Below are 26,189 nucleotides of genomic sequence, written 5' to 3'. Positions count from 1 at the left end.
ATCAAAGTATGAATATATCAACTTATTTTGAAAAGATATGAAGGGGGATTATTAAGAAGATCAATATGTATTTAGACTAGAGAAAAACTTACCACCATCGTCCCCTTCCATAGTTGTTTGATTCCCGTGCCGACCATTATTATTTTTTGTATTTGTTTGAGCGGTTTGATGAATGGGTGGACCTCACACAAGCTTGTACAACCTATGAAGTATATTTCCTCTAGATTTGGGGCTGCTGTCAAATCTGGTGTTTTAATCAAGTTCTTAGAATAACATAGATCTAAGATCTTCAGATTGTGCAAAACCCATTATAAACAAACAAGTGGTTATAAATTAGATCAAAGTATGAATATATCAACTTATTTGGAAAAGATATGAGGGGGGATTATTACGAAGATCAATACGCATTTATACGAGTGAGAAACTTACCACCAACATCCCCTTCCATTATTATTTGATTCTAGCTCCAACCATTATTATTTTTTGTATTTGTTTGAGCACTTAAATGGACGGATGCACCTCAAACAAACTTGTACAACCTGTAAAGTATAATTCCTCAAGATTTGGGGCTCCTGTCAAACCTGGAGTTTCAATCAAGTTCTTAGATTAACGTAGATCTAAATCTTCTAATTGTGTAAAATTTGTTATAAACAAACAAGTACTTATAAATTAGATCAAGATATGAATAAATTAACTAATTTGGAAAAGATATGAAGGGGCATTATTAAGAAGATCAATACGTATTTATACGAGCGAAAAACTTACCACCAACGTCTCCTTCCATAGTAGTTTGATTTCGGTACCAGATATTCTTAAATCTTCTAGTCGTTTGAACTCTTTGATTTATGGGTGGACCTCACACAAGCTTGTACTATCTGCAAGGTCTATTATCTTAAGATTTTGGGCTCCACACAAATCTAGTATTTCAATCAAGTTCTTACAATTACTCAGTTTTAAGATCTTCAAATTGTCTAAAACATGTTATAAACAAACAAGTAGTTATAAATTAGATAAAAATATGAATATATTAACTTATTTGAAAAATATATATGAAGGTGGATTATTAAGAAGATCAATACGTATTTATACAAGTGAAAAACTTTCCACCAACGTGTGACGCCCCCAAATTCCGTTTGGGATCGGACGGACATTTGAAGCATCGAGACATGCAACACAAGGTTACATGCCCCCGTTCATGACATATAAGATGCAATGTTCCTAACATGCATCTAACATTATGCAATATTCGCAGCGGATAATTTTTTTTCTTTAGCAATACTATGCACCAAATATTAGGCTTGAAATTTTTAGTCATCAGTAGGCTTGAATTTCTTAAGGTATGAAAAGTAGTATGTGGTTTTAATACATATACTCGTGTGTTTCAAGAAGGGACACATGACTCATGGTAGAATACCTCGGAATCCTAAGGGAGATAACAATCAAGAGGATCAAAATTTCCCGATGGATGAATGATTAGCTGAGGTGGTAAGTTTGCTGACCAACGTGTTTAGACATCCACAACTACGGCAAGTGCACATACCCATTAGAGTATATGCTGTCACTCAGAAAGACGTAGATGCTGGCGCCCTAGAAACTGCAGGAGCTAGTATCGTCACTGGTATTTTACTAGGACCTATGTGTGGTTAAACATAGTTAAAGTTGATTTGATTACAATTGATGGTAGTATTGCATTATAGTTATTTTGGAGTATGTCAAGTCATTGGGGTTGGTAAATTGTACATTGTTTGATTCAAACGAGTCCTTGTTTCTATTAATTGAAGTAGTGCTTGAGAATTCAGTTTGGAAGCTGAATTGTTACCCTAGTGGTAAGAGTAACAATTCTCATTAGAAGTATTATTGTTCATGCCAATGTAGATATAGAATACCTTTTAGTAATATGAGAAAGGATATTTAGGGTTGATGAATGGTATTCTATATATTTGGAGAATTGTTTTGATTTTGAGAATACGATGGAAATTGTGTTTGGAAGAGTAATTTGATTAGGAGAAGCTTTAGTCATAGTAGGATTCATTTATGATAATAGTTTTACCACGCCGCCAGTAAATGATCTCTGGCAAAGCACTATCTTTATGGATACATAGATTGATCTTCTTTTTGGAGACTATTATATGGGGAGTAAAATCTTAGTCTTGAGGATTTATGTGAACATTAGGAATAAATCATTTAGAGTTAGAATAAGTGATAACTCATGATGGATAGAAGAGTTATGACAATCATAAGAGAGAAAGTCTCAAGTGTAAGTTATTAACTGGTCAGTTATTGAAGTACCACCTAAGAAGAGGGCTGATTGTTGTGATTATAAAGAAGTAAGTTAGTCCTAGACCAGTAGAACTCCTTGAGGTTTTTATTAACTTGAAGATTACCGAGAGTTTGGATATGCATGATTAAATGCATATTTATATGAGTCATTGGATCATGTCATATATATAAAAATCCCTGAAAGAAATAAAATGGAGCACATAAAACATCTACCAGAAAATAGAAACACAAATATGAATATTTGTGAAGTTTTATTTTATTATCTCAAAGCAAAATTACAGAAATTTGAGGATCTTTGCCTCAATCCTTAAATGCTCTTGCTCTACAAAAATCTGCATGCATTTCCTATCTAAAGGAGTAGCCACTCGAAAAGAAGATTTAAGCAAGGATTTTAAATCTCTGTTATCTCGCTTTAGTGCTTCTATCTTCATGTTGGACTCCATAAGAAGCCGTTGAAGGATAGCAATATTCTCATGGAGTTTGTCAACCCCACCAGTCTTGGATTGTAGTCGCTGAGAATATGCGACAATGGCTGATGAGTATCGGGTACCAAGACTCATAAGCTCATAGATAAGTTCATTTTCTGACTTATTAGTCAGATCATTATTAGATTGCATAATAGCACCTACGGAAGAAGCAGAAACAACTGGTGAACGAGGTGCAAAATACCTCATGTATTGGTAATGAGAAGATTGCTGAGCCCTTGCAAAATGAGAAAGCAGAAAGAGATTGCAGAGTAAGAATGCAGACTAATTTCAGAAAAGTGAAGAAAATGAGATGCGAAAGAAGATGAACTGAATAATTCTTTTATAGAGAAAATTATGACGAATCATCTCTCGTGAAGCATTTCTCTACAAGAGACAAGAGCAATGTAGTATCACAGCTGCGGTGCCTGACATCTACAGAAGAACAAAATAGTGTCATAGCTATGCGGTGCCTGACAACTACAGAAGAGCAATGTAGTATCATAGCTGCGGCGCCTGAAAACTACAGAAGAGCAAAGTAGTGTCATAGCTATGCGGCGCCTAACAATTACAGAAGACCTATAAAAATCATGCGGATCAGAGTTGTCTGGTCTAAAACAGATGGCCACCGATTTTTTTTTTTTTTACAAAAAAAGAGAGAAAGAGAGAGGTTAACGGCTTAATTTTGATGAATTCTCTACTAACTATGGTATTTACAAGAACACTTAAAGTATATCGCCTATGTTTTTCTAAAGAAGAGTTTCGGAAGATTATTTACTTGAAGTTTTAGGTTTGGAGAGTATGTCGTTACAACTTGGCCAACCTTGTGCAAAAAAGTATAATCTAATTGTTGATTAAAGTAAGAGAGTTAAGGAATGACATAATCTCAAAGGCAAATATATACGGGATAGACAGTAGGTTGGTAAGCAACACCTCCTCATTAAAGTCCTATTTCTTATTTAATTTGATTTCGAGGACGAAATATTTTTTTTAGGAGGGGACATTGTAATAGCCCGCTAGAAATTCAATTGTGGAATTTCTATTGACTTTAGGAACCTCATGAAGAGTCTATAAGTTTTCACGAATCCATTAATCATATAGGTTTTAGGCTAACAATATAGTTAGTGTTATTACTCATTATGCTATCAGAAGTGTTTTTGATTATTGGAGATAGTTAGAAGTGTCAAAATGTATTATGGTTTGTGCCATTAGACTCGGAGGGTTATTTAAGGTCTTATGGCACAATTTCATATTTTCGGACAAAACGTCTGTTCAAAACTGTAGATATTATTGGATAAAAATATTTTAAGCTAATTTTGTGGATATTATTGGATAAAAATATTTTAAGCCAATTTCGTGGATATTATTGGGTAAGAGAGTCCTACACTTAACTCTCACTCCGGGTAAGAGAGTCCTACACTTAACTCTCACTTCGGGTAAGAGAGTCCTACACTTAACTCTCACTTCGGGTAGGAGAAAACTACACTCAACTCTCAACTCCAGCCTTATCATCTTCCTTATCTCGTCCATAAGTATCTCCAGCCATCACCCACGAACTTATCTTCATTTACACGTTCCTTTAAAAGAATATCAAACACTTTCTCTCGGACAGCTTTTAAGAGTTCTTTTGCACGCCCATTTCGAAGCTTTTGTAAGTGTTTTATCATAAAGTCTCCTTCATATAAGTTGTTCCTTTTTGAGTCTAGTTTACATAGATATCTTATTTTCCCCATTTTAAGATCATTTGGTCAGTCAAATATTGTGTAAACTATAAAAAGGTCATTCTGGGAGATAAACTGGAGAATATGTTATAGTTTGGAGTTTTTGACCAAGCTAATGGATAGATATTGGTCCGAAATTTTTATGGAGTATTGTTAACATGTATATATGACTATTGGTTGAGGATTTTTGCATGATTAAAGGTTTTGATGAAAGATTTTCTTAGATTTAGAAACTTAGAAACTGGAAGAGGAAAAACAGTTTCTGTTTTGAGAAAGTTTAACTCTTTGGTGGTCTAAACCTATTCTAATGACTTTGATAATTTTATTGGAGGATCCTAAGCATCTTATATACATGTTATATTATTATTTTGAAGATATTTGATGTTAGTTTCAAAGATATGAAATTTTATGTAAAGAGATATTCAAATAAGCCAAAGTGTGGATGTTCTTGGCTAAATTTATGTTTTGGTTAATTTTTAACCATGTGATCTTGAATTAGAAGCTTATATATGTTTTAGAACATCTTTTTAAACCATGTGATGGTTTGGTTTGAAGATCACATATTTATAAGTCATAGATCAAAAGGTTAATCAAAACAAGTTAGAAACAAAAATCAATGGAAATAGCATATGGGAATTTCGGCCCTATGGAGTTTTAATAGTTGTGATTAGTTTTAAATTTCTCTAAAGTGATATTTGAGTTGAGGATAAAATTTACATGAGGCATGTAAATTTTGGTAACTTTTGGAGTTAGTATGCAAAATCCTTAAGTTATGGGTAAAACGGTCATTTTTCTACATGTAGAGAGTAAAATGGAAATTTTACTCTTCAAGTTAGTATTTTTCGTATTTCAAGTTATTAATGATTTAGTGCTAACTTTTAGAATCACTAATTACAGTTCCTCGTGATCGCGCTTGAGGTTTTATAAGAAACGCGGAGATCGAGGTAAGTTAGCTTTTAACTTACTAGCAGTCTACTGTGTATGTGTGCTAAGTAAAGGAATTACAGTGTATGTATGTGTGTTATCATATATGTCATGCCATGCCAAGTTAGTAATTGTCTATTATACAGAATTTATTCTGTCATCAATTTTTATCTGTTACATAATATATTCTGTTATGTATTACTGTACATTACAAGTACGTCATGCTAAGTATGCCATCTATTACATGTATATTAAGTCATGTAATATTCACTGTTGCAAGTATGTCATGTTAAATATGTTGTCTATTATATGTTATGCCATGTTACGAAATGTTTCTATCTCACGTTGGTCATGTATTTCAAGTTATGTTCAAGTCACGTTATGTTACGTCAGGGCTTCAGTACTTTCGTATTCCAGTCACGTTTCATCTTGATTACTTATGTATGGGGTCACAGCAATTGTGACGCATATACTACGTGAGACACAGCAATTGTGACACATAGAATACATGGGGCCACAACAACTGTGGAGTATGTATTTAAGCAGTTAAAGAATAAGTTTCTGTATAATACATGGGGCCACAATAACTATGGAGTATGTATTTACACATAGAATACATGGGGCCACAACAACTGTGGAGTATGTATTTTTCATGTTAAGTCAAGTTTGTGTAGAATACATGGGGCCACAACAACTGTGGAGTATGTATTTTTCATGTTAAGTCAAGTTTGTGTAAAATACGTGGGGCCACAACAACTCTGGAGTATGTATTTTTCATGTTAAGTCAAGTTTCAGAACAAGTTCATGATAAGTCAAGTTTCAGATCAAGTTCATGTCAAGTCAAGTTCGGTTCATGTTTCAATTTAAGTTATGTCAATTATGCTATGTTGTATGCCAAGTTATGCTTTAATTACTTATGAATTTGATTATGCATTTATGCTTTTACTGTCATCCATGCATCATTAGCCTGTGTGGAAGTTTTTTGTTAACTTGCTGAGATTTGTAATCAAATCTCACTGTGGTAGTCCCAACTACCATTCCTCCCGAATGGTAGATCTTGTTACAGGACCTGAAGGAGAATCAGGAGCTGACCAACTAGACACAGTTGACTGAGCGACGATGCGACGTCAATGTTAATATAGTAGTTAACGTAAATTTCTACTTGTACGATGGAGTTGCATCTCCAGTACTTTTTGGATCATAATCATTTTGGACTAGTGTTATGGTCTTAGTTGTTCAATGAGTCTTTATATATCAAGTATGTTTTAAGCATTTGAGATATTTTCAATTTGGTGCATAGTATTGCTAAAGAAATAATTTATCCGCTGCGAATATTGCATAATGTTAGATGCATGTTAGGAACATTGCATCTTATATGTCATGAACGGGGCCAGGTAACCTTGTGTTACATGTCTCGACGCTTCAAATGTCCGTCCCAAACGGAATTTGGGGGCGTCACACAACGTCCCCTTCCATAGTTGTTTGATTCCGGTACCTGACAATATTAAATCTTCTAGTCATTTGAGCTCTTTGATGGATGGGTGGACCTCACACAATCTTGTACAATCTGCAAGGTCTATTATCTCAAGATTTGGGACTCCACTCAGATCTGGTATTTCAATCAAGTTCTTACAATTACTTAGGTTTAAGAAATTCAAATTGTCTAAAACATGTTATAAACAAACAAGTAGTTTTAAAATAGATCTAAGTATGAATATATTAACTTATTTGAAAAAATATATATGAAGGTGGATTATTAAGAAGATCAATACGTATTTATACGAGGGAAATATTTACCACCAACGTCCATTTCCATAGTTGACTGATTCCGGTACCTGACATTCTTAAATCTTCTAGTCGTTTAAGATCTTTGATGGATGGGTGGACCACACACAAGCTTGTACAATCTATAAGGTCTATTATCTCAAGATTTGGGGCTCCACTCAAATCTAGTATTTCAATCAAGTTCTGACAATTACTCAGTTTTAAGATCTTCAAATTGTCTAAAACCTGTTATAAACAAACAAGTAGTTATAAGTTAGATCAAAGTATAAATATATCAACTTATTTGAAAAAGATATGAAGGGGGATTATTAAGAAGATCAATACGTATTTATACGAGTGAAAACGTTACCCCCAAGTTCCCCTTCGATAGTTGTTTGATTCCAGTGCCAGCGATTATTATTTTTCGTAGTTGCTTGAGATTTTTGACAGACGGGTGGACCTCACACAAGCTTGTACAACCTCCAAACTAGATTTCCTAAGGATTTGGGGCTCCACTCAAATTTGGTGTTTCAAACAAGTTCTTAGATTGATTCAGATTTAAGATCTTCAAATTCTCTAAAACCTGTTATAAACAAACAAGTAGTTATAAATTAGATCAAAATATGAATATATTAACTTATTTGAAAAAGATATGAAGAGGGTTTATTAGGAAGATCAATACGTATTTATACGAGTGAAAAACCTACAACCTACATCCCCTTCCATAGTTGTTTGATTCCCTTAGCCAACCATTTTTATTTTTTGTCTTTGCTTGAGAACTTTCATGGATCGGTGGTCCTCACACAGGCTTGTACAACCTGTTAAGTATATTTCCTCAAGATTTTGGGCTCCTGTCAAATCTGGTATTTCAATCAAGTTCTTACAATTACTCAAATCTAAGATCTTCAAATTCTGTAAAACCTGCTATAAACACACAAGTAGTTATAAATTAGATCAAAATATAAATATATTAACTTATTTGGAAAACATATGAAGGGAGATTAATGAGAAGATCAATACGTATTTATACGAGTGGAAAACATACCACCAACGTCCCCTCCCATAGTTGTTTGATTCCAGTGCCAGCCATTATTATTTTTTGAATTTGTTTGAGCACTTTGATGGATGGGTGGACCTTACAAAAGCTTAGACAACCTGTAACGTATATTTCCTCAAGATTTTGGGCACCTGTCAAATCTGGTATTTCAATCAAGTTCTTACAATCACCCAGATCTAAGATCTTTAAATTGTCTAAACCCTGTTATAAACAAACAAGTAGTTACAAGTTAGATCAAAGTATGAATATATTAACTTGCTTGGAAAAGATTTCAAGGGAGATTATTACGAAGATCAATACGTATTTATACGAGTGAAAAATATACCACTGACGTCCCCTTCCATAGGTGTTTGATTCCTGTGCCAGCCATTATTATTTTCTGTATTTGCTTGAGCACTTTGATGGATGGGTGGACCTCACACAAGTTTGTACAACCTATAAAGTCTATTTCCTCAAGATTTGGGGTTCCTGACAAATCTGGTGTTTCAATCAAGTTCTTACAATCACCCAGATCTAAGATCTTCAAATTGTCTAAACCCTGTTATAAACAAACAAGTAGTTACAAGTTAGATCAAAGTATGAATATATTAACTTATTTTGAAAAGATATGAAGGGGGATTGTTAAGAAGATCAATACGTATTTATACGAGTGAAAAACTTACCACCAACGTCCCATTCCATAGTTGTTTGATTCCGGTGCCAATCATGGATAATTCTTTTAGTTGTTTGAGCTCTTTAATGGATGGGTGGACCTCACATAAACTTCTACAATTTTGAAAGTCTATTATCTCAAGATTTGGGGCTCCACTCAAATCTGGAGTTTCAATCAAATTCTCAGAATCACCCATATCTAATTCCTTCAAATTGTCTAAATCCTGTTATGAACAAACAAGTAGTTATAAATTAGATCAAAATATGAATATAATAACTTATTTGGAAAAGATATGAAGGGGGATTGTTAAGAACATCATTACGTATTTGTACGAGTGAAAAACTTACCATTAACGACCCATTCCATAGTTGTTTGATTCCAGTGCCAATTATTATTATTTTTTGAATTTGTTTGAGCACTTTGATGGATGGGTGGACCTCACACAAGCTTGTACAACCTGTAATGTATATTTCCTCAAGATTTTGGGCTCCTGTCAAATCTGGTAGTTCAATCAAGTTCTTACAATTAGTCAGATCTAAGATCTTCAAATTGTGTAAAACCTGTTATAAACAAACAAGTAGTTATAAATTAGATCAAAGTATGAATATATTAACTTATTTGGAAAAGATATGAAGGGGGATTATTATGAAGATCAATACGTATTTATACGAGTGAAAAACTTACCACCAACGTCCCCTTCCATAGGTGTTTGATTCCGGTGCCAATCATGGATAATTCTTTTAGTTGTTTGAGCTCTTTAATGGATGGGTGGACCTCACGCAAGTTTGTACAACCTATAAAGTATATTTCCTCAAGATTTGGAGTTCCTGTCAAATCTGGTGTTTCAATCAAGTTTTTACAATCACTCAAATTTAAGATCTTCAAATTGTGTAAAACCTGTTATGAACAAACAAGTAGTTATAAATTAGATCAAAATATGAATATAATAACTTATTTGGAAAAGATATGAAGGGGGATTGTTAAGATGATCAATACGTATTTATACGAGTGAAAAACTTACCACCAACGTCCCCTTCCATAGGTGTTTGATTCCGGTGCCAATCATGGATAATTCTTTTAGTTGTTTGAGCTCTTTAATGGATGGGTGGACCTCACATAAACTTCTACAATTTTGAAAGTCTATTATCTCAGGATTTGGGGCTCCACTCAAATCTGAAGTTTCAATCAAATTCTCAGAATCACCCATATCTAATTCCTTCAAATTGTCAAAATCCTGTTATGAACAAACAAGTAGTTATAAATTAGATCAAAATATGAATATAATAACTTATTTGGAAAAGATATGAAGGGGGATTGTTAAGAACATCATTACGTATTTGTACGAGTGAAAAACTTACCATTAACGACCCCTTCCATAGTTGTTTGATTCCAGTGCCAATTATCATTATTTTTTTAATTTGTTTGAGCACTTTGATGGATGGGTGGACCTCACACAAGTTTGTACAACCTGTAAAGTATATTTCCTCAAGATTTGGAGTTCCTGTCAAATCTGGTGTTTCAATCAAGTTTTTACAATAACTCAAAGCTAAGATCTTTAAATTGTGTAAAACCTGTTATAAACAAACAAGTAGTTATAAATTAGATCAAAATATGAATATAATAACTTATTTGGAAAAGATATGAAGGGGGATTGTTAAGATGATCAATACGTATTTATACGAGTGAAAAACTTACCACCAACGTCCCCTTCCATAGGTGTTTGATTCCGGTGCCAATCATGGATAATTCTTTTAGTTGTTTGAGCTCTTTAATGGATGGGTGGACCTCACATAAACTTCTACAATTTTGAAAGTATATTATCTCAAGATTTGGGGCTCCACTCAAATCTGGAGTTTCAATCAAATTCTCAGAATCACCCATATGTAATTTCTTCAAATTGTGTAAAACCTGTTATGAACAAACAAGTAGTTATAAATTAGATCAAAATATGAATATAATAACTTATTTGGAAAAGATATGAAGGGGGATTGTTAAGAACATCATTACGTATTTGTACGAGTGAAAAACTTACCATTAACGACCCCTTCCATAGTTGTTTGATTCCAGTGCCAATTATCATTATTTTTTTAATTTGTTTGAGCACTTTGATGGATGGGTGGACCTCACACAAGTTTGTACAACCTGTAAAGTCTATTTCCTCAAGATTTGGAGTTCTTGTCAAATCTGGTGTTTCAATCAAGTTTTTACAATTACTCAAATTTAAGATCTTCAAATTGTGTAAAACCTGTTATAAACAAACAAGTAGTTATAAATTAGATCAAAATATGAATATAATAACTTATTTGGAAAAGATATGAAGGGGGATTGTTAAGATGATCAATACGTATTTATACGAGTGAAAAACTTACCACCAACGTCCCCTTCCATAGGTGTTTGATTCCTGTGCCAGCCATGGATAATTGTTTTAGTTGTTTGAGCTCTTTAATGGATGGGTGGACCTCGCATAAACTTCTACAATTTTGAAAGTCTATTATCTCAAGATTTGGGGCTCCACTCAAATCTGGAGTTTCAATCAAATTCTCAGAATGACCCATATCTAATTTCTTCAAATTGTCTAAATCCTGTTATGAACAAACAAATAGTTATAAATTAGATCAAAATATGAATATAATAACTTATTTGGAAAAGATATGAAGGGGGATTGTTAAGAACATCATTACGTATTTGTACGAGTGAAAAACTTACCATTAACGACCCCTTCCATAGTTGTTTGATTCCAGTGCCAATTATCATTATTTTTTTAATTTGTTTGAGCACTTTGATGGATGGGTGGACCTCACACAAGTTTGTACAACCTGTAAAGTATATTTCCTCAAGATTTGGAGTTCCTGTCAAATCTGGTGTTTCAATCAAGTTTTTACAATAACTCAAAGCTAAGAACTTCAAATTGTGTAAAACCTGTTATAAACAAACAAGTAGTTATAAATTAGATCAAAATATGAATAAAATAACTTATTTGGAAAAGATATGAAGGGGGATTGTTAAGATGATCAATACGTATTTATACGAGTGAAAAACTTACCACCAACGTCCCCTTCCATAGGTGTTTGATTCCAGTGCCAATTATCCTTATTATTTGTATTTGCTTGAGCACTTTGATGGATGGGTGGACCTCACGCAAGTTTGTACAATCTGTAAAGTTTATTTCCTCAAGATTTGGAGTTCCTGTCAAATCTGGTGTTTCAATCAAGTTGTTACAATTACTCAAATTTAAGATCTTCAAATTGTGTAAAACCTGTTATAAACAAACAAGTAGTTATAAATTAGATCAAAATATGAATATAATAACTTATTTGGAAAAGATATGAAGGGGGATTGTTAAGATGATCAATACGTATTTATACGAGTGAAAAACTTACCACCAACGTCCCCTTCCATAGGTGTTTGATTCCTGTGCCAGCCATGGATAATTGTTTTAGTTGTTTGAGCTCTTTAATGGATGGGTGGACCTCGCATAAACTTCTACAATTTTGAAAGTCTATTATCTCAAGATTTGGGGCTCCACTCAAATCTGGAGTTTCAATCAAATTCTCAGAATGACCCATATCTAATTCCTTCAAATTGTCTAAATCCTGTTATGAACAAACAAGTAGTTATAAATTAGATCAAAATATGAATATATTAGGTTATTTGGAAAATATATGAAGGGGGATTATTAAGAAGAATACGTATGTATACAAGTGAATAACTTACCATCGACCCCTTCCATAATTGTTTGATCTGGCTGGAATACATCCTTAGTACAGTAAGATTTTTTGGTTTGAAACTGCTCGGCCAAGATTTCAAATGATATCCAAACCACTCTATGAATCGCAACTCATTGGTTTGCATGTAGTTTAAAGGTTTTCCATGCCATTTTATAGATTGAGAATGATGGAATTTAAAAAATCTCAATTTTGTCATTTTTGACAATGCTTTGGCATTGAGTCTCTGTTTCATTTCAGGACAAGAATACACGGCTATGCCTTTAATTGCATCAGTTCCCTGGTAACCAAGAACAATAAGTTAGCATGAATTAGGATGAAAATATACCTTTTTATATTAATATCTACACTAATCAACTTACAGCATCATTCTTCAATACTTGATATAGATCCTCCAAGCAAAAGATTCTACTACGTTTTCCTGGTTCTTGAGGGCATTCACGCTGAACTATTTCCTGGCCCATTTCTTTTAGCAAATCATGCATGGACAACAATCCATATTCTGATTTGCTTAAGAGGGACTTCTCAATGAGAACGTCAACATCAATGCGATAATGACCAAAACTTTCTGCCATGTCATCATCAAATATGTAATCCACCCCATGCTGTCCTCGGAAATAACACGCCATATCCAAAAATAAGTCTTTTTGTGATTTCTGCAGCCCATTAAAACTTATTTGAAGTACATCCATAATTTTTGGATTCGGAAATGCTTTTAGTTTATCTTTCTCACTTTTCCACGCATCTATTTCTCTCTCATATAGGAAGGAACCCAAAACTTTAAGAGCCAAAGGAAGGCCTTGAGCATAATTTACAAAATCCATAGATAGATCCATGTAATCCTCTATTGGATGGGTTTCCTTGAAGGCTGACAAACTAAAGAGTTGCAAAGCTTCTGCTATTTCAAGCTGCTCAACCTTATAGATAGGATTCACTTCATATCTTCTCAATAGATGACTATCTCTGCATGTTATGATCACCCTACTCCCTGGACCAAACCATTTCCGATCCCCTGCTAATGCCGTTAGTTGCTCGTCACTATCCACATCATCAAGGACGATAAAAACCTTTTTATTATGCAGGATCTTCTTTCTCATCCGATCTCCATGGTTTTGATCCCATATTTGTATTTTTTCTTCCATGATCATAGAAAGAAGTTGTTTTTGTAAAGAAGCTAGACCACGAGCTTTAGATTCTTCTCTAATGCAAGAAATAAAGCTGCTTCCTTCAAATCGACAATTAGAAACTCTATCATAAATTATTTCAGCCAGCATTGTCTTACCAACGCCACCCATCCCATGAATTCCTACAAAGCGAACATCATCTGATTCCATATCCAGTAACTCTATCATTCTGTCTACATGGGAGTCTATTGCAACAAGTTTATTGTAATCATGACGTGAGAATCTAGAATTCAACTCATGAGCTATACGTCTACCGATTTCTTTTATAATTGTTGATTCGTACCTATAAATTGATAGAACAATTAATATTGACGAGACTTGAATCGACACGAACCAAAAAAAAAAAAGGGCAAGCTTTAGCTGATTATTAGCATTGTTTATTAGAGAAAGTGAAACGCTTTAATGCATACTTCAATATTTTGCCTCTTGCAACACTTGAGCTATCAGACCAGATCATAATGTAAACATTTTAAAAATTATAACGTTGTTTGAAAATTATAAATGTTATAATTTAAGTACATATATAGATGTTAATTGCTTGCTAGCTGTCAATGGACAAAGATCAAAAGAGGGCTAAATGTTACCTGTCCCCCTTTATGTGCTCTCCGGCAAGATTACCGACTTTTATGCAAGCATTTCTCCACGTATCAATCTCTTTGATGTCTACCTTGGGATCTTTTTCATGTGCAGCGAAAGCTTCTTTAAAAGTCCCTCTTTGATTTCTTACGTCTGAAGGATCCACATGGTAGAAAATAGGAATAATTATGAGATCATTCTTTTCCTCCCATTCAACGATCTCGGCAAGTTCCCTAAGGCACCATTCGGAAGAAGCATACTTTGCTGAAAAAATGACTATGGCAGATTGAGATTCTTGAATTGCTTGCGAAAGCTCTTGAGAAATGCATTTTCCTCGCTTGAGTGCTTCATCATCCCTAAAGACGAGAATACCTTTCCGTTTTAAATCAACATATAGATGATCCGTAAAGCTCATGCGAGTGTCTTTGCCATAGAAACTAAGGAAAACTTCATATTTCCATCGAGGAGTCGAGGAAGAAGTTGGGGAAGAGGTTATGATTTTTTCATCTTCTTCCGAACAAGATGAATTGCCTCTTTTTCTTATCTTAGTATGTTCGGAAGTAGATGAAGAGGGTGTTTGAGTGGCCATGAATGCAAATGCGAGAGATTTAGAAGCTTAATTGTGGAAGGAAATATTGGTAATTTGCTGGCTTAGACAATGAGAAGAACAATGAGGATGGTCATGTATGGAGTACTAGTAGTAGTGGTCAACCTGAGATGGAAAGTTCAAGGTAGACAGCATCAACCTTCGGTTTGTGTAGTCAAAAGGTTATTGAAATGGGAAGAAGTGGAGGTGCACATGCAGAACCTTTTTTTTTTGCTTTTTAATCTGGCGTGATTCGCGGTTGGAGTAAAGATGCCAAAAGGAGTAGGAGATGATGAGTATATACTTTTTTAAGAGAACTGCTACACAGGACTCACACCTAACACATTATTATTTTTAAAGTGTAAAATAAAAGAGAGTAAAATAATAAATTCATATTTTTAAATAGTATAAAAAAGTGTAAAGTTGTTGTGTATATTTTTTGTTTTTTTAATAAAATAAAATAAAAAATAAAAAAATTATATATGATATGTAAAGTAGAGATGATGAGTATATATTTTTTTAATTATATAGTTGCAACAAACAATTGGCAAAGTTATATTTTATTGAAGGATACGCCAAGGATGCGAGCTGGAAAAAGATATTTGTAATTAAGAAACAATGAAAAGCGTACGCATGCGTGCCTATTAATTGACTCCCTTATCGTAGATCACGAATGATTACATATTTTATTAGGTGGAACCGTGGAAGGTTCGGCGAAGCTCCGCTTCCTCCCACTTTGGTTTCTTTTCTGACTAAAGCACAAATTATCATTATCATTGTCGTTTATTAATATTAAATAATATATACGAGAAACGACGTCCATGATAATTATAAGAATTTTTTATTTTAAATAAAAGTTTAAAATATTATATTATAACATTATTATTATTTTAAAATTTGAAAATAATAAATAGAGATTTAAAAAAGTTAAATTATTTATTATATTTTATATAAAAATTTAAAAAATTTATAATAATAAGATGAGAATTTTTTATTTGATATGAAAATTTTGAGTTACCAAGCCGTCTTGTTTAAATTTGAAAAACGTTTCATCTCAATTTATTTTATCTTATTATTATAATTTTTAAAAAATTTATACACAAAATATAATAAACAATTCAATTTTTTTAAATTCTATCGTAATAATATTAAAAATAATATTATAATATTATTTTATTTAACTTTCAACTTTTATTTAAAATTATCTCATCTTATTATCCCTTTGTCCCTATACAGAGCCCGACTGGTCATCAATTTCATTATATAGAGGCTAGGGACAATGATATAGGAACAATGACGGATGGGGTTTGTATTAGTGTATTTTTTTTTATTTTTTTTTAAATATTTAAATATATTTAAAAATGTGGAAAAAAATTGAAAAAAAAAATTAGATTAGGTGGCACGACCAACAGTAAGACCTGGGCAGCACAATAGCCCTATCCTTTCTCATATATATTATTTAATTTTTATAAACGTCTATGAAAATGATAATTTGTGTTTTAGTCCGAAAGTAACCAAAGTGGAAGGAAGCAGAGATTCCCAGAACCTTCTTTGTGATAACAGTGCCAAAAAAATAAGTCGCATACTAATTTACATATTAATATTGATTTATTTATATTCAAAATTTAAATTAATATTATTTTCAATAAAATCTATTTTTTGACCAATCACATTAGATTGATGCATATATTAGTGCGCAATTATACTTGCAACTAGATTTTTCAGTATGTAATCATTCATGATCTACGATATCCAAGTCTACTCGCAGAATTATATGTAGAAAAATTATATTTGCAATGCTTATTTAGAGATTGCATATAGATGTCTTTATTAAATGATAAAAAAATATTTTTATAAGAGAGATATTTTTATAATTTTTTAAAAAATTTTAAAGATAAAATTTTTTAAACATGCATTACAATTCCCATTTAGAGGATATACCTAATATTACTCTTATATATATTATCTCTCTTTTCCAAAAGCATGCCATTATTTTGGATATGGGAGTCAATTACCTAGGCAAGCATGCATCCTTGGCGTATGCTTCGATAAAATATAATTCTTCGGTAAAATATAATTATGCCAATTGTTTGTTGCAACTATATAATTAAGAAAAATTTTATTTATTATTTCTATATTATATATCGCACATAACGAATAGACATATAAATATAAATGAAAAAGCAAGACAAGACAAATAACTATATATCTTTAAAATTAGGTAAAACTACTTTTCGTCAAATTATTTTTATATAATTTATTTCTAATTATAGTAGTTTTTTTTTTTTTTAAATATACACAAATTTAATTAAGAATACAAAAACTTTGCCCCGCAAAGCAAGAGATTATTATGACCTTCTATCATTGATTGCTTATAAATATTAGCGATAGAAATTGAAACATCATGCATCGACATAGCACGCGGTCTACTCAAAAGTCGACGTTGGTCAGCTTTTTCAGTCATCAACATTAATAATGCATGCAAAAAAGAAAGAAATTTAAAACGCGTGGGGCCAATAAATTTGCAGTGCACACCAAGGTTCTATGTAGCTTCGCTTCTCCTTAATCATACTTGACTTAATAAAAAACCTCAAAGTCCGAATCCATACTTTTTGAATGACACGGTCAAAAGACTTTGTTAACTCTTCTTAGTCGTGCTTATAATTCATTAAAACGCGTATGTACATAGGGCGGGCCTACGAAGGTTCTGCGCAATTTCTCTCGTCCTCTACTTTGGTAGAAATGTAAATTAATTTTTTTTTTTTTTTTTTGAAATAGACTTCAATTCAATTCATGAATGAAGGAATAAATGTAAATTAATTTAATAAAACTGTTTACTTGACTTGGCTACATTTTCTAAAGAATGATCGAAGAAATTCATTTGATTATATAGTGATTGCAAATTAGTAGCTACTCAATTTGTTTATTTTTCTTTTATTTCTAATTTTTCTAACCTACAAATATTTAGTGTTGCAAAGAATAAAGAAGATGAAGTACTCAAATTTTAGATAGAGAAATATTTTAGTATAAATGAATTACATAAAAATAATCTCACAAACTAATATGATTTTATATAGTTCATCATATTGTAAAATTATTTTTATTATAAAATAGATATAATAGATCAGATAAAACTACATTAATTTATAAAATTATTTTTATATAATGTATTTGTGAGTATAGCAGTGATATCTTTTAGATATACACAAATTTAATTAAGAATACAAAAACTTTGCCTCAGTAAAGCAAGAGATTATTATGCCCTTCTATCATTGCTTGCTTAAAATTGGCGATAGGAATTGAGACATCATGCAACGACATAGCACGCGGTCTACTCAAAAGTCGACGTTGGTCAGCTTTCTCCTTTCCTAGTCATCAACATTAATAATGAATGCAAAAGGAAAGAGATTTAAAACGTGCACGTAGGGCCAATGAATTTGCACGCCAACGCCAAGGTTCTACGTAGCTTCGCTTCTCCTTCGAGGATAATGAGAGTCTTATTATAAAATCATTTTTTTACTATTTTATAATGTATTTAAAATTTTTATTTTTTTATTATTTTCTTTTAAGTACTTTTTTAACATCATTAATCATTAAAGAAATTTTAAAAAATATACATTTTCACTAATAAGCACTTATTTAACCATTAAATAAAAAAATAAAAAAAATAAAAATAATACTAGTATTGGTTAACTTGAGTGTAAAGTTCAAAAGAAATGCAGCATCAACTATCGGGTATGGAATGCATTGCTTACAAGCCCGTATGTACGTAATTTTCAGGGTGGCTTCCACTCACTTTAGAACATTTTAAATAGGGTAATGCTAGGGATTCAGCTGGGGATCCGTTCAAGCATCCCGCTCATTTTTTATTTTTAATTTTTTTACATAAAGATGAAGAAAATATTGTTTAATTATATTGTGAATTTTATTCATTTTTTTAAAATATTTAAAAGTGTTAAAAAATGATATGAAAAAAAAACTTTTAAATATTTTTTTCAAATCATTTTTTAATACTATTAAATATTTTTAAAAAATGAAAAAAAAAATTATAATATTATTAAACAATATTTTCTTAATCATTACATAAAAAAAACTAAAAAAAAAAATGGAGTGAGACAAATGAATGGGATCCCTCCGCATGATCCCCTATCATTTCCCTTTTAACTAAAACACAAATAATCATGTACACTGTTAGACTCGACGAGCGTGTTGGACAATCAAATGACTAAACTCTGACTTAACTCGTTTAGACAATGAGATGAGATAAAATGTGATGAGATAATTTTATATGAGTTAAATAAAATATTATTTTTTAAAATTATTATTAATTTAATATCAATTTAAAAATATTACATTGTTTATGATATTTTATATGGGAGTTTAGACAAATTATCCAACCGAGCCTTAAAGTTAACACGAAGTCATTTGAGTTTTTTTTTTCTAAGTATTTTTTAATATTCTTAAATAATTATTATCATACACGTTTATCAATCTTACAGAATATTAATATATGAGTTTGTTATACTTCATTAATTTGTTCACTCTAGTGTAAATTGTACTTTTCTCTTTTCTTTTTTTTTTTTTTCTTTTTATTTCAAATATTTTTTAAAAATAAAAAAATACCAATATATTCATAGTACTCACTTAAAAATAAATAAATATATGAATAGTTAAAATGAAGGGACAAATTGAGAATGCATATAATATTATTCTTAATATATATACAGAGTGTGTCCTTCTTCCAAGAAGATCATATAAGGATAATCACGTCATTTTATCTGCACATTCTAATTGATAATAAAAGAACTTCCTCATCAAACAACAATAAAAGAAAATATCTTCCAAACGGTGCCGTTCCATTAGCTCTTCCTCTCTCACGACATATCTTGATGGAGTTTTGTTACATATAAGCAAAATCGTGTACTAATCTGCGTACTAATACTGATTCTTTCATATGTAAAATTTAAATTAATACTATTTTTAATAAAAATTATTTTTTAACCAATCATATTAAATTAGTACATAAATTAACACATAACTATACTTACAACTAGATTTTAAATGTCCCTTACTTATTGAAAGCTTTAGATATTCCCGGATCCCCCTCCACGTGTATTCTGAATCCATAACCAAAATTGCTGATTCCATCCAATTTCACACGGGAAGTCAAAACGTAATCTGGGCTCTAGAGTCCACCAAAGTTAAACCCGCGATGAATCGAGCTCCACACGAGCCTTGAGGCTCTGCAGTGTGCACACCAGGAGAGAAAATATTGGTGGTTCTCGTTCACCCATGCTCAATCTTGGGTGGTTGTCAGGGCCTCTTGAAAAAAGTATCTGCTGGGCTGGGAGAGAAAGGTTACAAGGCCGTGACCTTTGACATGAGAGCCGCTGGGATGTTAAAGTGGGAGGCCTTCTCTCACTGGGTTATACAAAATCGAGATTGTTGTACATGTCTTCAAGTGGGTCTGTGAGAATCTGTCTGTCGACAGGATTTAACGAGTGGGCTCTTCTGCAGGTATGATTTTTCTTTTGCTTGTTTTGCAACAAATTTCAGAGATCGACTTTTTTCTTTTCCCTTCTTTTTTGGGTAGGAAAAGCGTAATGGTTTTTTGATCTTTTGCAGTAAATAGATTGTTCCTTTTGTTTGTTTGATGGATTACTTTACAGATCTATGGAATGAACATTCGATTTTAAAAGCTTTCTTGCTTTATATTGTAATTTAATAAAACCAAGGTTTACTTATCCAGAAAAATGCACCCTTCGTGAAAAATGATTGTTTTTAATGGGTCTTTTATACTTTGTTCGGTCATTTATAAGAATTATAGTTTTCTTATTGTTTAGTATAATACTGAACGTGCAGATGTAGTAGATGGTATCTCGTTGACGGGAAATTCGGTTGATAAGTGTATGGAAGTTTTTAATCCAAAATGTAGATGGCAAACTATTAATCTATTGAAAATGTTTTGATTATTAATAGTTATACCAGTGTGTAACTGAACCCAACAAAGAGACCATGTATGTGAGTAAGATTGTAAGTCCATTTGATGAGTGGTGATAATCTTTGGTACCAAACTTATCTCAACTCATTTTACCTAATCATTATAATTTTCTCAAATTCAAAATATAAAATATAATAAAAAATTCAACTTTTTTAAATTTTAAAATAGTAATAATATTAATACGTGCACCCACCCACACAACTGCTTTGAAGAATACATAGTACTGATTTTTCTGGTCCAAGATAACTGATCATTACTTAAATGAGGATGCATATATATATATTATGGAAATTGCATTGAGAGAATGTAAATCTATCCTCCAATTAATCTATATACATACACCTTACTTGATCTTTCTGTCATTCGCATGTTAGTAGAAGTAAGATTGCCAAACCCATTCCTTATATAGACTATATAAGCATTTAAATCTTGGGCTACTGCTTTGAGGGGAGTCTCTCTAAAATCAAATGAGAAAATAGGTGGTTATACGTGATGAAGATGATTATGGAAGAAATCGTGAAATGCCAAACGGTTATTGAATCCATTCTGCATAGATTTACTATGAAAGACCCGCATTTATTTTACCGATATAATCAAACAGGGGGGACAAGAGATTTGGTAGAGATATTTACACAAAGTCGGCGTTGAAAGCTCTAGTTGAGTCTTCTGAGGTTGAATGTGGTAGATGTTGGTCGTGGGAGTAATTCCAACTCGTGGACGATGACGCTTTGCTTGGTGTGAAATTATCGCCACCAAATCCTAATTTCCTCAACCCACAAACATCGATCAAGGGTTTGGTTTTAGGAAATGGGAGAAATGTGATACCCCGTTTTTATGTGTATTTTTATTGAATGAGTATTTTAATTTAATTAAATTATTGGTTCTTTTATTTTATATTTTTCAAACTTTAATTGGATTTAGTAGTTGTGAAATTTATTTTGAGGTACTTTCTTAATATTAATTATTATTTTGTGTTTAAATTGCTGTTTAATTTAATTTTGTTTATTTTTAGATTTAAAATTTTGTTATTAGTTTTTACTAGTTATTTATTATGTTTTATTATATTTTAGCTAGATATTGTGTTTAGATTATTTTATTCAATTTATAGCTTTTAAAATTGTTTTCATTGGATCAGTTCTAGACCTTAGAGGTGAAGACTGGACCTCATTTCTTTTCCTCAACTTTTCTTTTTCTTTTTCTTCTTCCTCTTTTATTTCCATTTTTTCTTTCTTTTTTTCTCATTTCCTCCCTATTTCTTCTCCCTCCCGCGCGACGCACTCCTTCTCTCCCTCTTTCGTCAGTTTTTCGTTTAGCCCAGAACTGCAGCCGGTCGCCGCCGTGCAGTGCATGACCCCTCCCATTCTCTTCCCCTCCAGCCGGTGAACCTCCCCACCAAAACTCAGCCCCATCCGAGCCGCTGTTAAGCCACATGCACCTTCCAAGCCGCGGCTTTCAAGAGCTCCAATCCCGCTGTCATTCCACCTCCATCCACCACTTCTTCACCGACCTCTTGTCGACCTAAACCATCCATTTCCAGCTCTGATCCGTCGTTGGAGCAGCCTCCACGAGCTCAACTCCGTTTTGACCCTTTTTTTCTTTTCACTTCCACCACCATTTTCGCCGCTACCCACGGCCAACCCTCACTTCCACTAATTTCATAAACACCTCTAAGTCATTCCCTATAAACCCCAAGCCTTGGTTCGTTCCCATTCAAAAGTGAGTATTTTTCCAACCCACGGCCACAGTGTTCTTACACTATTACGTTGTTTTTCCTTCGCCTTTTGCAGCCCATTGATCATTCGAAAATTATTACATAGCGCTGTAAGTATTTTCCAAACTTCCTTTTAGATTTAAATATATTTTTACTTTAACAATAAATTATGATTGGTTGATTATGCTTAACTGAGTCCGAGGAGTCAGGGGTAGGATGGATTGAAGGATGGAGTTATTTGCATGTTGGTTGATGTTAATAATTGTTGGATATATTTATGTCTTGTCATTTTGCATGCATGTACATGTGATGAAAAAGGAAAACTGGGTTTTCATGTAATTGCATGCATGTTCATATGTTGGAACTTGAAAACTAGGTTTTCAAGTAAGAAATGATTTTTGGGTATATTTGAATGATTGGATTGATTGGTCTAAATCAGAGGTACTACTGGGATGGTGGTAAGCAGGGACGGTGGTGGAGTCCCGCTTGTGATTCCTGCCTACGATGCACGCTGCGTAGGGATGGTAGTAAGCAAGAATGGTGGTAAAGTCCCGCATGCGATTCCCGCCTAAGGTGCATGCATAGGGATGGTGGTAAGCGGGGATGGTGGTAGAGTCCCACCTGACAGTGCTCTGATGGTTTGGTTAATGAGTTATTTTCTGGAAAAATGACGAGATTAGATTTTTGGGCCATTATCCCAGATAATGGTGAATAAATGTTTTGAAGGAAATGTTTTGGGCCAAAATGGGATTTTGGGGTGCGTTGGAAAAATGATTATTTTTGAGAAATGATGATTTTCGGGACATATGCATATGACATCATGTTCATGCATATTGTTGTGGCATGGATATATTTTTTATCTTGAAATTTGGTTAGATTATTACTTACTTGTGGTACCGTCTTTGGTACCGTAGACTTTGATGCAGATGAGGAGGAGGAGGCAGAACCTGAGGAGGCGGCTCTTCCAGAGTACTGATTTGGAGTTGTATTGTTGGAAATTATTTTTCCTTGCCTTTACTTTATGTATTTTGGATTTGAGACAATGTTAAAACTTGTAATATTTTATTACACTTGTTTTAAGCGAGTTTGTATTTAAACAAAATTCTGGTACTTAGTTGAAAGACTTTTATTGCCGCTGCATTATTTTTATTGTACACGTGTTGCATGTACACACACTTGGCACTCGACAATGAGATGCATAACCTGTGTTGTCATCATCCCGATGCCTCGATTTCCACATATCCGTATGTGGGAGTTGGGGCCATCACAAAAAATTAATAGAGGCGAACAAAAAAGTTAGGAAAAAGCTAACAGAGGCCACACAAGTTGGAGCACAACGTACGAGAAAACAAACAAAAAGCCTTTTTGGTAAATGGCAAGTACTTAGAGGACGCCCAATGACTTTTTCATCTCATCCTTTAAAATATATTATCAAAATTCATTTTTTTTTAATTTTATATATTGATTTTTATAATATATTATATATTAGTTTATCTATTTTTTTATATCATTTAAATATTATATTTTATAATATAATTTATTCATTTTTAATATTTTCTCTAACTATTAATAATATCCTTCTATCTTTTAATATTTATAATATCTCCTCATATTTATTTATCTTTCTCCTGACTTCTCTTTCTCCCAAAACCAGAAATCGCAAAAAAAATATTTTTTGTTCGGTGAGTAGTTTCTTTTTAATTCTTGTTGATATCCCCCTGGCAGGTTTGAAATGTAGACACCATCTTGGTTAGTAAAAGGGAAACAACTACAAGATGCTGCAAAATGCAAATATCCAGTGTGAATCTTCCCAAATTGCATCTATGGGGGGCATTTTTCTTGCTGAAATTGTAGAAAAAATCTGAAACTCAGCCAAAATCACCTTGAAATCCGTAGCCAATCCACCAAAATCACCATCACCCACTTTGTTTTCAACCAAAGCAAATCCCATCCTCATCTTTGACTCCAAAACCCACCAACACAACCCCACCAAAACCAGTTTCATCACCATTTCCAGCAATCCCTCAACTTCACAAACTCTCATTTTGCACCTCATAAGAAGTACTTTGGATGCAGAGGAAAGATTACCAAGAGGGCCAAAACCCACTCAGAAGAGGAAGAGCAATGGGGACTTGCAAATTTGAATTGGACGATGGGATTCTTGAACTGAAATTTGAAGCAAATTGAATGCAAATTGTGATTGCTGGATTCAATGAGAACTGAGGAAGGGAAGATGATGCCAAACACGCGGAGGGGCTTTTGTGAAATAAAATGAACTTTGGAAGCAGAGGCCAAAAGACAGAAATTAATTAAAAAAATGTTTACATTCATGTACAGTGTCACACTACGCGGTAACACTATCCCAAACTGAAAAATAGAGATGAAGTAGAGAATCGGTTGGAGGTGCATTTTAAGCTAAATTCTTCAAATTTTACATATAGATGGATTTTACATAATCCATTGGGAGTGCTCTAAGGATGTACCTGAAAATTAAATAATATGCACATGTCGGTTTCGATCGATTAAGTCGGGGCATGTCGGTTTAGGATTTTAAAGTTTAAGATCCTCAAAGTTTAAGCTCTTAAATAGTCGCTAAAGTCGGTGCATTGAGTTCACTCAGTTAATAACGACATCTCTCCTTTTTATTTCCTCTTTTTTTTTTTTCAATATTACAAGTATATAGACGATGGAAATCTGATAGTTAACATGCAATGCATCCTATAAGTGCAACTAGTAGAATGTACTATCCACAATGACTTAAGTTTGAAAAAATAAAACTTATGCCAGAATAATTAAAAACATCACAATTCATTATTAACCATCATGAATTCAAAGAAAATAGTAGCAGAATCTTAGTAAAGCTAATTATCATAAAAAGTCTCTAAAGCTAGATCAACTACTTTATGCATTCTAGAGCATGAAGGGTTGGTGCTATAAACATTAGAAGAGATCCTGTCTTTTATCGAGGTTTGACTCCTACTTAATTAGTTGGATCCACCTGTCCATCCAATCCATCTAGTCCATCCGCGTCGAGTCCTAACACAACTTCTATCATTCCAAGATAGTGGGTCCGCATGGGGTGAGAGTTACTTGAAATATTAGTACGTCAAACAACCAACGTGCATAAAGATAAATTATGCATGAAGAATGATAAATATGCGATGCATGGAATGCAGAAAAAGAATCAATGTATGTTTCCTATCTAGATTCTTCAACATTTTCAGAAAAACTAAAACACATTTTCTACAGAAAATATTGTTCACTTCCATTGGCAAAAATATCATAATGTTTCATCATTATTAGCAATTCATACTTAATCGTAACATTATAACATGTGGTATTATCATAGTTTCCCATATGCACTATGAGTACCTGCTGGTGACTATAGTACAACTCATGTTCAAACTATTTTGTTTGCAGATTCGTTTTCAATACATTGGTAACATAACATAACATTATAACATGTACACCCACCAGCCTTAAGTGTCATAAAATTTGACTTCATTCTAGCGTTCTTTAAAAAGAACTCATTCGAAGCCCGTTG

The 26,189-nt window shown here is 32.8% G+C and overlaps 1 protein-coding gene across 12 annotated transcripts; it reads right to left on the bottom strand.

Moving 5' to 3' along the window:
• Positions 1 to 6,764: 6,764 nt before the first annotated feature.
• LOC122293300 (disease resistance protein RPV1-like) lies at positions 6,765 to 15,190 on the bottom strand. Of its 12 annotated transcripts, none has more exons than XR_006237236.1 (19): positions 14,356 to 15,190; positions 12,950 to 14,054; positions 12,577 to 12,867; positions 12,243 to 12,455; positions 11,906 to 12,118; positions 11,569 to 11,781; positions 11,232 to 11,444; positions 10,895 to 11,107; positions 10,558 to 10,770; positions 10,221 to 10,433; positions 9,884 to 10,096; positions 9,547 to 9,759; positions 9,210 to 9,422; positions 8,873 to 9,085; positions 8,536 to 8,748; positions 8,199 to 8,411; positions 7,836 to 8,077; positions 7,524 to 7,736; positions 6,765 to 7,399 (listed from the first exon to the last, which is right to left on the bottom strand). XR_006237236.1 is itself a non-coding variant. In XM_043101832.1 (17 exons), exons 1-17 carry the CDS (start codon positions 14,934 to 14,936, stop codon positions 7,895 to 7,897), a joined length of 4,929 nt encoding a protein of 1,642 aa, XP_042957766.1. In that variant the 5' UTR covers positions 14,937 to 15,190; the 3' UTR covers positions 7,763 to 7,894. The 12 variants fall into 12 exon arrangements, 10 of the variants coding, with proteins under 10 accessions (XP_042957766.1, XP_042957767.1, XP_042957775.1 ...); XR_006237237.1 differs by having other exon boundaries at positions 7,864 to 8,077; XM_043101832.1 differs by lacking the exons at positions 6,765 to 7,399; positions 7,524 to 7,736 and having other exon boundaries at positions 7,763 to 8,077.
• Between the last annotated feature and the right edge of the window lie 10,999 nt (positions 15,191 to 26,189).

This window comes from Carya illinoinensis, chromosome 14 (genome assembly GCF_018687715.1).
Source record: "Carya illinoinensis cultivar Pawnee chromosome 14, C.illinoinensisPawnee_v1, whole genome shotgun sequence".
Lineage (NCBI taxonomy): Eukaryota > Viridiplantae > Streptophyta > Magnoliopsida > Fagales > Juglandaceae > Carya > Carya illinoinensis.
This window is presented reverse-complemented; position numbering and strand designations above follow the sequence as displayed.